The following is a 13,287-nucleotide window of genomic DNA, read 5'->3' as shown; positions in this document are numbered from 1 at the left end:
CTTCCAGTCCGAGCCTCGACCTCAGGTGTCCAGCTTCCAGCCCGAGCCTCGACCTCAGGTGTCCATCTTCCAGCCCGAGCCTCGACCTCAGGTGTCCATCTTCCAGTCCGAGCCTCGACCTCAGGTGTCCATCTTCCAGTCCGAGCCTCGGCCTCAGGTGTCCAGCAACCTGCCAGAGCCACAGCCCCGGCTACCCTACTGTCCTGATGTTGGGACTTTATTTGATGGAAGTCAAGTTTCTTTAAGCACTAAAGAGTTAATAATTAATTGGAATGTATAATTTAATATTACAGGTACAAGACTTGAATGTGATAAATATTGTTTTTTTTAAAAAGAAGACTGTACATTTTTTTGTATTCATTTGTGAATTAATATAGAGCAGGAATAAGTTAAAAAAAATGTTGTTTATGATTAAAAACTTCATTACCCATAATGCTATGGGCGGAAGCAGGAAATGGTAGTTCATGCTGCTACTAAGTTGAAGTTATGTAAAGTTAAAGGCAGTTAGCCTATCCACTGTTCACTGAAGCTGTATTTTTCTTATCAAGAGCCATGTAACTTTGATTGACTCAGCGTTTGAGCTGAACGTCAGGCATCACATGGCTATATGTGAAGGAAATGAAGCTTCTGCTGACCCACCTACAAATACAGAAAATACTGAAACTGTCATTTACTCAGTGATTCCCCAAGCAGAGAAGATGAAGCCAGATAGCGAAAACACTGTTTTGCTACAAACTGCTAAGGCATGTGTGGCAGGTCCTGCAAGAAGAAAAATAGCTGTTCTTTTGTAAGAGTCGAGCAAATCCTCCTGAGCAAAATCGTCAAATTGAAGCCATTTCACCACCTAGGGGTGCATTTTTCAGCGCTTACTATTCAATAAATCAACACAACAGATAGGCCAAAACTACAAACCAAGACAAAATTTTCCACCACTGCACAACAGTTAACAGGCTGCTTTAAATATGGAAATCATCCCTCTGGCTAACTGTCTAACCAATACTAGCTGATTCACTCAACCCTAGTAACATTTATTTTTATTTTTATTTTTTTATTTCAGTTTGAAATCTAACTGACTGCACATTACATATATTCTAATTGATGGATTGAATTTGGAGCTCATTGTGATTGGTGGATTACCTTTAACCAGAAAAACCTAGGGGGGCAGACAGACAGAGAGCATTGTCAGCATGGCAACCTCTAAGTTGAGGGAGGGGGCGCACATCTGGGTCAAATTGCCTGATTAGAGACTTGTCTGATATCTGTGGTGTTTATCAACCACTTTACTGACATTTCTGTCAAAATCCCGCTACAGACTGCGCCAACACTAAATACATACAATGAATTACACACCTCAAGTGTTTTCACTGAAAATATGCTTCTGTCCAGCAATCATCAGGAACCATTCGGCAGTTAATTTCAGTTTGTCATTGTAACTGACACAGAAACACACAAATACAGAGAAGCAGACAGGTATACAGACAGGTAAACAGGTAGACAGACAGGCAGATAGATAGAGACGCACACACACACCAACCACCATCACCATCACCACTCCCACCCTTCACCCCCACCACCCCATTTTTATCACTGAAGGTAGGAAAAATAAGAGAAACACCCCTGTAATATACACTACATCCTCCACAGGGATCAACTGAATCAACAACTGTCTAAAAATATTTTAATAATAAATTGCCAACCGAGTATATGAGTAATTATCAGGTGTATGCTGAGGCTCCAAAGTGCTTAACTACTATTAATTGGTTGATTTCGTTGCTGTTCTCACCAGGGAACTGATATATCGGGTAACCTAAAGATATTCTTTAATTTTATAGTTTTATCATATATCATTATTATCACCATATAACATGTTTTACCCCTCCCTCCCCATTTTCAAATGTAACACAGTAACACCTTTACTGGGAAATATTTTAAGTGTGGTGTAAGACATAAGTGTGGTGTCCCATCTCCAGTCAGTTTCTGTTACTGGTAGAGATTATTGCTGCTCTTTCTGAACACAGTTAATGTTGCTTTTTTCTTCATCACAATGTCTAACTACCTGCTGTACATTTAAACTGCAGTTGGTTACATGCTGTTCAGATCTGCTAGTTACTTTAGCTAAGCAGTTAGCCCTAACTTCTCTCTCTCTCTCTTTCTCTTTCGCTTGCTCGGTGTGGTGTTGTTGTAACTTATGTGTAGAGGACTGTGATATTTATTAAATCTCCAGCGATGTCTGCTGCGAGTTTGCCATGATGCTTACTTTAGGCACAACTCCACTCGCTAACCAGAGCTAACTGTGTACTCTAACTGCCATCCCTGAAAATTTTCCTAAAAAAAAAATCAGACAAAATCTTTTAAATCCCACAATTTCCAACCTTCACTGACAATTTTAATATCAAAAATGTAAAGATTTTTTTTTTTCTGCATCACCAAGTTTTGGTGTCATTCTGATATCTTTTACAGTTTTTGAGGAAGTGATGGGAGTACCCTCCACCTCTCCCATTGACTCCAATGCAAATTCAAGAACAGGTGTTACTGGGCAGAAATGGGCAAAGCTGATTCTGATTGGCTAATTAAACTAATTGATTCTAAGCCTTTTAACTCAGATATGAGAGCAACTCTCAGGTAAATCAACAGGGTGTATTTGCCTGTACTTGTGTGTGTGCGTGTTGATATGTGGTTCTTTTTATGTGCGTACATGTCTTTCTATAATTGTGATGACAATTTTGGTTAAAAACCATTGTTGTGAGATCATTTTGGCCAGTCTTGACATCTTCAGTCAGGTGTCTCAACCTCAACCTGGTGACACAAGCATTTTGGAGGCTCTATGTTAGACAGCTCTACTGTCACACATAACAATGCACACACGCACATTAACAGACACACACACAAACAAACAACATCTTACTGTTTTTATATTCACCTTCAAAGTAGAGTCTCAACCAGGTTAAAAAAAAAAAAAACGTACTGAAGTTTGTCTTGGGCAGCTCTACTGCTACACACACACACACACACACACACACACACACACACACACACACACACACACAGCAAATTAGTGGATTATCCTCCAAAATAAAAGTCTCACCATTGGCTCTATTGTACAAAACCTTATGCAATTTATACTGCCAAACACAGAGGCCCAGACACTTTCAAAATAAGAGTCTCAAAAAAGTTCGCGATAAGGTAGGTCATAGAAGTTCGATCTTAAAAGCTATTGTCTGTATGGAGTTATAGTGGTATAGCTCTATTGCGGCTTTTTGAGGGACACCTACAGTGACTGAGCTCAGTGTCAGAATAAGTTTTACGACATGAATGAAACTGAAAGTAACGTCCTTTGTACAGATTGAAACGAGAAGAGATAAGTACAGCACCAAGCAGCAGGAACATTTAAAATTTCTCCAGGAATTTTCTAGTTATTAATATTCCGTGTTTCCCGAGACGAAGAACTTCTCCCTCAAGTGCAGTTTCCATGAACCTACTGTCGAAACAACAAACTGATCGTATAGCAGTTTAGACCAGATTTTACCATGATTGTGTTCTTTTTTTTTTTTACTGTACAAGAATTCAAATTCACTTCAAAATACAATTTGGAAAGTTTTACTTTGTCAGATGCTGGTGATTCCATACACACGTAATGTATAATTGTATATGTGCTTTTTCTGGCATTAATTAATTATTATCGTGTTGCAATGCCCAAGTGTTGCTGATGGGTCCGTACTGGAGTTGAACACTGGGTGGCGGTAATATAGCCGGTAATGAATACCAACAGAAGAAGAGCCTTTGTTTTTAGCATCATGACATGTCACCTGGACCTGTGTACTGTGCGACGTGAAGCCCTCTAGTTAGCTGTATAGCCTCTAATACTTGACAAGCCAGCAGTTTATCATACATAGCAGGTCTGTCCCACAGTGTGTGTCTCGTTGTTGGTAGTTTGTGCTTCTTACAGCTCTGTTTTGTATCAACTGACAGCTCTTCCGGCTAGCTAACCCATAGCTGGATGCTAGTGTGCTGACTGAGCAGTGGCTGAACAGACAATAAAGAAAGGCGTGAGTGTTTCAACAGGGTCAGTATTTAAATGTTGTCTTGTCTTTATGATTGACAGAAGGTGAAAACAGCTCAGTGTTTATGTTAGGAACGTAAAAACCTGTCTGCCATTCATCGTTTCCTTGATTAGCAGAAAATGTACATACATAATACAGCATAACTAAGACTTAAATGATTGAGAGCACTCTGGCTAAAGCTGTATACAAACAAATAAACACAGCAGCAGTTGTGTATAAACGCGAACTGTAGATGCTCCAGAGCCTGTATGAAAGTAAAGGCTGATCAGGCAACAGCAGCCAATGTAAGCAAATCTTTAAAAACTCAATTACTAATGGATTTAACCAAGAAATGTCAGGTTCAAATACATATTTGGAAAAGGGAGTATTTTATGAAACAAATTTACACACAGTAAATCCTAATCTACTGTACATTTAGTTAGTCCTATTGTATAATAAAACAAAGAAGCTGGAACTATTTTTGAAAAAAAAAAACTTATAAAAATCGTTGCTGATAAATTTTATGTCAGTCGACTTGTTTATTAATGGATACATTGTTTCAGCCTTACACCATACTGTAATGATCATCTGCTTTGAATGTGTGAGAACCTGTGTTCCCATTATGTATTATTTAAATACCTAGCAAATATAGACCTTTTATTATTTAAAAAAATTCTATGTAAATGATTATGGAAAAGTAAAAGTGAAATGCTGATTTGAATGAGCTTCATTTCACCATATTATTTCCTGTAAATGTCTTTCAGACCACCAGTTCAGAGTCTTGCTGCTGAATCAGATGTCGTCTCCTCAAATGGCCAGAGCAAGGAAGGATCTCAGAACACAGAAAGTAAAGGTGTAGCTGTGGAGCAATCAGGACTAACAAGACAGCTTCAGGGCTCATGTCTGCATCACAAACATTTCTTTCCACGTACCCTCACTGTAGAGAACACCTCAGCATGGTGAAGACAGCAAAGATTGAACTGCTGAGAGCACTCATCAGTGAGTGTTTGTCTGCAGCTGCTGAAGAGATCTTCAAGGTAGCAGAAAGAACCATTATAGAGTATGAAGAGGAAATGTCCTGTTCAAAGTGGGTCGTGGACAGCCACCGCAGACTGCTGGATGTCGTCCAGTCACACAGTGAAGGTCAGTTTATCAGAAGTTTAGATAAAGACACAGAAATGTCTGGGTCTGAAGGCGACTTTATATGAGGCAGGACACTGGTCTGCAAAACCAGGCTGTATTCACAAGCAAACTTTAGAGCAGGGAAGCCAGTTTTCCTGTCTATTCTATTACACTGCAATGCATCATTCTGTCAGACTTTCATGTACACATTATATTTATAATACAGACTATAGAAAAGAAGAAATAATGTACACAAAAAGTGTTTTGGGGCAAATGTATTTAGGTGGCCCATGCTGATTGATAATTTATAGGAGAACACTGGAGCACTTAATGTTTGTGGGGCTCAATGAGAGTGAAACAAATACATTTAAAAAATCACATTAGTTTTAAGTGGTACATAACAAAATAATGAAGACATGTAATATGTAATTTTTTTCCTAGTGCTCTTTATCCCATCTTCAACATCTAGAAAAAACAACTAAACCAACTAGACTGTTATCGGAACTGGCGATAACAATGACAAGAACGCAAACAATGAGTTTCAGGATACGTACACATTGATACATTTGTTTTTAAAATGCATCACTTTTCCCACATTAACGTGTGGCGTCCACACCACTCCTGATTTTTTCGAGCCCCTAAAACGAGGCTTGATGAGACGCTGCTGGCCCCGTTTTAGTTTAGAGTTAGTTCGGAGTTGCCTTGTTGTGTGGACAGGCAGAAACAGATACCTTTGGAAAATCCATTCTCAGAGTCTTTATGTACAGTGGTTGGCCAAGTGAACCCCTGTGACTGATACTCCAATTTTAGTCATAGACTGCTCTCTTCTAGAGAGAGGTTTCATAGTGACGGACTAATATTTTGTCATTTTTAAAGTCCCTCAAAACAGCTACTGACACAACTAAATGTGTTCTGTTTTTGTCTACTTATTTTCAACAATAGTACAACTTGTAGCTCTGATATTCCTCTCTTTACTCTCAAGTGACTTTTTTGTAAAATTAAAGAGTCAGCTTTTGATCACATCTGAAGAATTAGATGATTGCGACTTGAGTCGGTGAGTGAGATATGCATGATGAGAGGAGAGACATTTGGAGAAATAACCGACGAAAGTGAGAGACTGGGATATAAGAGTGAAAGAAAGGGAAAAAGGAAGTGTTAAAGGTGTTAAATTGTTAAGATGTTTTGAGATCGTGTATTATAAAAATTTATGAGATTGTTAAGATGTGAAATGAAGAACATAAAAGAAGAAAAAGGGAAATTCAAGATATAGAATAGTAATATATTATAGAAAAGAATATTAAATTATTATAAAAATACCACTACTAGTGTTAGGACAACTAGTGTAGGAATTGTTATCTAATCCTAGATACATTTTGTTTATGATTGACACTTTACACATACACACACACACACACACACAGTGAACACATGTCGGGAGAGCAGGCAGGGACGGTCGCTACACAAAGCCTAACCCAGCTTATGATGGCTTGCAGGAGTATACTAATACAATTTTAAATTCTTTTTCCATGATCACTGTAATCAGTAATTATTTAATCATTTGTATAGGAATGATTCTGTCACAAGCTTTTTGATCCATATAAGCGGTTGATCCCATAACCGTGATCACTATGAGCGGTTTCCACAGTATTCATGTATTTATTCATGTTTTCAAAGGGTTTAACCTTAGCCATGCCATAAAACACTGACAGATACCATACCCATATACGGTTAGTAGTATAAAAGCTGCTAAACAATATTTTTGAACAAATTGGTATCTGATTGGTGTTCAGTATCACCCGATACACAGAAGCTCTGTAAGAAATGGTATGGAAACGTCTCTACTGACGTGTTACCCGGCCAGTAGATTCAAATACCATGCAGTATCTTTAAATGTTGTCAAGATACTGAAGTCTAAAAGCAGTAATACAGGAAAACCTACAGTGAAAAAACCTATGACACCAGGTTGACTTGTACAATACAAATCATGTCCAGCTCATACTGTAACTCGCATTAACTATCTGTAAAATGAATTGAATCTTCCTTTTTGCTTCAGACTATCTCCAGGTGTCAGCCACTGAGCTGCATTCTCGTCAGCTGCAGCCTCCTGCTAGTATCAGTGTGCGCTGGGAGGAACCAGACAACACCACGTCACAGCCTACAGAAGACTGTCGCACCATGAACAACACTAATCCACATGCCTCTCCTGATCATTTTGATGATTTTCACCGGCAGGAGATACTGATTGATATTGATGAAGATGACAATATGAAGGATTGTGACTTGAATGTGCCTTTGAAAATCCTTAAAGTGAAGAAACTATTTAAATGTCCCGTTTGCTTCAGTGGTTTTTCCTCTAAAAAAACAATGGTACGACATGTGAAGAAGCATTCAGAGGACAAATCTTCTTACCAGTGCCAGTTCTGTGACTGCTACTTCTGCCACAAGTCTGAATTCATCATTCACACCAGAATACATAAAGGCTCCAAACCATATAGAGGTCAAGACTGTGATAAAAGCTTTGACCAGAGGGACAATCTTTTTAGTCATGGACAGAAACCCACTAAAGAGAAACCATATCAGTGTTTTAGTGAAAAGATGAATACAGAAAGTCACGTCAGATTAATGACACCTGCCAGTAAGATGGAAGAAGTACTGGACCCAAGACAGGATGAATCTGGCCTGAAGACATTTCCACTTACTATCACTGCCTATGACAAAAGTGAGTTTGATCAGGAGTCTCTGCAGCCCCTGTGTCTGTATCAAATCCAGGCCATTGCTGACATAGATAAAGACTCTTCAGCTCCACTTACCGTGGATCACATTAAAACTGAGCCAACTGGAGCTGATGGTGGTGTATTACACACTAACACTGATGATCAGCTGCTCCTTTCAGTGAACCCAAGTGAGCAGCATGAAGGTGAGACAGAGCCCAACCATCTCAGACCTTCCAGAAAATCCACTGAGCTCATTGACCAGTTTGAAGCGGGAACAGCACAGAAACCCTACAAGTGTCCTTGTTGTACCAAATGTTTCTCCTTGACTAAGACTTTAATACGACATGCAAGGATCCACACAGAGGAAAAACCATATCAGTGCCAGTTTTGTGGGCGAAACTTCTGTCAGAAGTCTGATCTGGTCAATCATATGAGGATACACACAGGAGAGAGACCCTATCAGTGCCAAGAATGTAAAAAGTCCTTCGCTCAGAAAGGCAACCTGGTGGTCCACATGAGGAAACATAGGAGAGAAACCATATCAGTGCCAAGAGTGCAGCTGTAGCTTTGGTCAGAGGTCATCTTTAGACTGTCATATGCAGAGCCACAGATAGTTGAAAAACTTTGCTACTGTGTTGGGACAGCGCCTTGGCAATGGGGCTGGGTATAGAACCTCAATACATCTGGGGTACAAACCAAAACATGTCTTGTACCAGGGGTAAACTGGCATTTGTGATGCATTTGTATTCAATGATGATTGGTGTTTTCTACAGACAGTGATTATCTGTCAGAAATTATATTTGGACTTGAAAATAAAAATGAAGCTACAGCCTTGATGGAGCTGGACTTATCCTGAACACGGCTGCATTGATTGCAATGGTTTCACTGTAGAAACTGTGAATCTGTGTGGACCAGCTCCCCTGTTTATGTTGTGTTCACTGTAACGACTCACCTGTTCACTGTGTTTATTGTAACAGCTCACCTGTTAACTGTATTCATTGGAACAACTCCCTTATTTACTGGAACTCTCTGTGCAGAAAAGGTTAATAAGGCTGCAGTCAGAACACAAAGCCACATCAGAGGATTGAAATCATTAATGAAGTTACTGTGGCTGTGACTCCACAGACTCCAGAGAAGGTTTCAAACCAATAGTTTGAGAGTTTTTACGCTGTGATACTGAAGGAGACGTAGCTGAGCTCTGATAGGGTGTGATTTAGATGGAGGTGGAGCTCAGCTCCAGTGGGCTCCGGCCCTGTGCAGCAACTGTCAAGGGCTGAAAGCTGGAATTGAATGTCTGGTTAGATTCATAATCTTATCTACTTAAATCATGTGGTTCTGATTTAAATCAAAAGTTAACAAAATAATCTCACCATTAGGTCCATTAGTAGCTGTTCTGAAGTGTTTGCATGTATCACAGTAGCTGCAGTTTGTTGAGTACAGTTGAACTGGGGATGTTTAAATGTCTTTAAGCACCTTAAGGTCTCCTCCTTCATGTTTGCTTAAAAGTTGAGATTGGGACTTCATTTTCACTTGTAAAGAAATTTCTCCAAAATGAACAATAAACTTTCAGTTTCAGGAGAAGTCAACAGATGAAATGTCCTTAAAACAATACTCTGCAGATTTAGCATTACTCTTCTGTAGCATTGTCAAACTCACAACAGACAGTTCAAAATAGAAATAAAAGATAAAATAAATGCAGAACAACCAAAATTATTTTTCTTCTTTCCAAAACCTGATAACTACATTACTCACAATGCAACTCAACCTCTGGCATTTCTGTTGGAGAATCAGGGTTATGTTAGTAGCAGCTAATGTAGACTTGAACCTGTGGCCTGCAGCAGAGATGACCCCTGGCCTACAGAGAGGAGTTAAAGTGGAGCTTCTCTCCTGCCTGTGTGTGTGTGTGTGTGTGTGTGTGTGTGTGTGTGTGTGTGTGTTTGTCTGCCTCACTCTGTTAAACACTCAGATTGATTTACTTATTGATAGAAGGTGCTGGAACGCCGATCTGGATCGTTGTGGATTACAATGGACTACTTAAAGTCTTAGCAAAGAGGTCTGGTAAATTCACTTCTTTCTAACTCCACACCCCCAGATTTTTTTTACTTTTCAAAATTCTGGGCTTCAGACCCACCAACGCTAACTCAGATGACATTTATCAGACTTCCCTCTGGAGGTTTCAATTAACTGTTTTCAGATATGCTGCCGAACACCTGAAAACACACACTGACATGGAAAGTCACTTTCTCTTTAAAGTGCTGAGAAATAATGGAGAGTTGAACATCTACTATTCTATGACAAAACTGCTGAAGAAGATACAGCCTGCATCCATATCTCTGAATCAGCCACATCTCAGATGTGTCTGGTGTTGGGCTCGTTTAGAAAGAAATAATTGACCAATTAAAGCTTAGTAGGCTGGGACGCCTGCAGATCTAACTAGTTATCTAGCTACATTCATGAAAAATGGCTAAAGAAAAAAAGAGTTTATAGAAATAATTTTTAAACAAGTCTGGTGATGGAAAAAAACAGTGTTGTATTGGTAGAGAAATGAATGGTATTGTATCAACACTAGAATCCAAAAATGTGCCGTGATGCTCAGCCCCATCTGTCGTGTGTGGTATTTCCTGGGAAAAAATAAGAGTACATGAGACTACACCACTTTGAAGGGATTGAGATGGAACATCTTTATCTCTGAATGGGATATGTAACTTCAGATAATGTTGAGGTAGAGAATCTGGTTGCTAAAAGAAACCAAACTGCTCCAGTGTGTGCAGCATTTAGCAAGCTTCTCTTTACAAATGTGTGTTGGGAAATTGTAGAGAATGGAAGATTTCATTTGCCGGTGTTTTAATTATATAAATCCCATGGAGTCTTAGGAATCTTTATTGTATTAAAAATGTTTTATTTATTATAAGCTTCTAAATTCCTGTGTTATGTTTTTTTTAAATGATTTTATTGTATTTATATCCATTTTCTAAACATGCTATAAAAATCCCAATGTAAAACCCAGCTACTGTCTCACAGCATCTGTTCAGTATATTGTAAAGAATAGAGTCAGGCATGGCAGAACTTGCCATTTGTGCAGATTCTTGTTCAGGCACTAAAAAAAGACATTTTAAAACTCTAATGAAATTCAATGACGTTTTGACTTACAGTTTCACCTCATACTAGAGGAAGAATCAGAGCAGGGTGTCTTGACACAGCTGAGAATCATTCCAACCTTAGGGAACTTGCAACCTTTTCATCCACCAGGCTACACATTCTGCTTGTCACACTGATTCTGTGTAGTTATAAGAGGTTGTAAGTGATATATTTTATATTACAACAATGGAACAGGCATCATGAAAAGGCTGACGAATGAGAGATGTTAGGTACATTACATGTTATTGTTTGTGAATGTGCCTCCCATACATTCATCTTTGTAAGCAAATTAACCATGTGGCTTCATCCCAACAACATAGTGAACACTAATGCATTTATTTCATTTATGGACTAAAACTGTTTGAAAATAAAAACAACAAAACAGTAGGATGTGCTAATTGTAAACACAGTAAAAGTGAGACATCCAGTCTGGTCATGTTCTTATGGGCATATCCTGACAATCTTTAACCAAACATTACTGAGCTACCTGGTTTGTGTGATCTTCCAGGATGGATTGTTTTTGTAGTTACTGTGTGTACCTACATGTACATATTGTCATTGTAGAAAAGTATAAAATATGTGCTTATTCCACGTAACAAAATCTACAAATAGACCCATGGTGATAGTCGAGATATTTTGCCTTGTCAAGTTTCTGACATCAACAATGGCTCTGTTCTATTAGTATCCCAGTAAACTGTGACACTGAACCAGTGCTGGGCCGATGATGAATGCTTCAATTATACTCCCATGCAGACACACACATGGTTAAGGGGACTCTCAATGTCCATAAGTACAACATTCACTTACTAAAAATACCTTTATTCTTGTCTGTGTTCCACAAACAGGACTTAACTTTTGCTAAAATTGATATTTTATACAGCGCCACGTTGTGGAACCATATGGTAATTACAATAAAAAAAAAACTGGTTCTCTCACAACTTAGTTTTTGAAACATATTTATTGGATGAGGAGGGTGTCTTAGTGGGGTACCACTATGTAAATTTGGGATAAATGTTTCCTAAAAATATTCAAATATTGTCTGTAGAGCTATCAGTCTCACACATTTTAAGGTAATATAACAGATACAGTTCCTTACCCACCCTAAGGGGGAGCTGGATTTATTCCACAGGAAAGCTGAGTGTTGGGTGTTATCAAGACAAGCAGTTATGGAGACTCTGAGACTAGAATTCAGGCTCACACTATGAATTCCTCAGATGTGAAAAATGCCATTATTCATTATTCATCTTTACTGGTTTACCCAGGACTGAAGCTAAAGAAATTAAAGAAATACATTCAGAACATGAACATTCATTGAACACGAACTGTTCTCCTTTTGCACCATGGAAACAGAAACCTCAGAACATTTTTTTTTACATGTTCTGCAGAGTAAACATTTAGTCAGGATTACCTGTGACTGTACTTCCCTGTTGCAACTGGTTCAACTTCCTTTTGCAAATTGATGCGGAGGAGTGAATTTGCTCTGGAGCTTTGCTTTGTTTTGACAAACTAATACAGTTAACCATGTAGTGGACATACCTGGTCTGGCATCATTCACAGGCCATTGAAGACATTAATTGTAGGGCATGCAGAGTTATGGACCCAAAACTGACACTTTGTTACTCTTCCCACCATCAAACTATCAAATTGATAGGAAACAGAGACTAAGGATCCTTCTCTCACAAACAGACGAGCTGTTAGCTTGGTACAGAGATGCACAACCAGACAATGGGTCAAAGGGTCAGCTTCAGAGGATCAACAAGTCGACACCAGGCCTAGGATAGACCTTTGCATAGGCAAAATCTCCAGTTTGTAACAACAAGACTGTCTATTGATATTTGATTTACTTATATAGAAAAAGTAACATCAAAAGAACTGATTATCACCGACGTGTAAATCCTGGACTCTCTATGATGGCATGGATGGTCATGAATACACTCACAAACTAGTCTTCCCCCGTTCCCTCTGTCCCTCCTAAGATAAAAATCATAAACTACAAAAACATTCCAATCCTGAGTAGTGATCAGCAGAACACTCTTCACAGACACAGATCTGAGGAAGAATTTAAAATGAAATATCTAACTGTTCTGTAACCCATGTGATATTTCTATGTAATGAGTCAATTCCCAGTATATCCTCTAGAATGACTGAAATACAACATATAGGTTTCAAGACAATATCTTTCATGTGACCATACTGTCAGCATCATTCACACAACAGACATCACAGACACCCACAATGTCTTTATTATTGTCAATATAGTCAAAAGAGTGCTG

General features: G+C 38.8%; 1 protein-coding gene across 1 annotated transcript; it reads left to right on the top strand.

Annotated features, from left to right (window-relative positions):
* Positions 1-3,745: 3,745 nt before the first annotated feature.
* On the top strand, positions 3,746-10,882 carry LOC130161950 (zinc finger protein 84-like). Its single transcript, XM_056365353.1, has 3 exons — positions 3,746-4,063; positions 4,805-5,183; positions 7,216-10,882. Exons 2-3 carry the CDS (start codon positions 4,940-4,942, stop codon positions 8,439-8,441), a joined length of 1,470 nt encoding a protein of 489 aa, XP_056221328.1. The 5' UTR covers positions 3,746-4,063; positions 4,805-4,939; the 3' UTR covers positions 8,442-10,882.
* The last annotated feature ends 2,405 nt before the right edge of the window (positions 10,883-13,287 follow it).

Source organism: Seriola aureovittata, chromosome 21 (assembly GCF_021018895.1).
Source record: "Seriola aureovittata isolate HTS-2021-v1 ecotype China chromosome 21, ASM2101889v1, whole genome shotgun sequence".
Taxonomy (NCBI): domain Eukaryota; kingdom Metazoa; phylum Chordata; class Actinopteri; order Carangiformes; family Carangidae; genus Seriola; species Seriola aureovittata.
The sequence above is the reverse complement of the archived record's forward strand: the minus strand, read 5'-3'. Positions and strand labels throughout refer to the sequence as shown.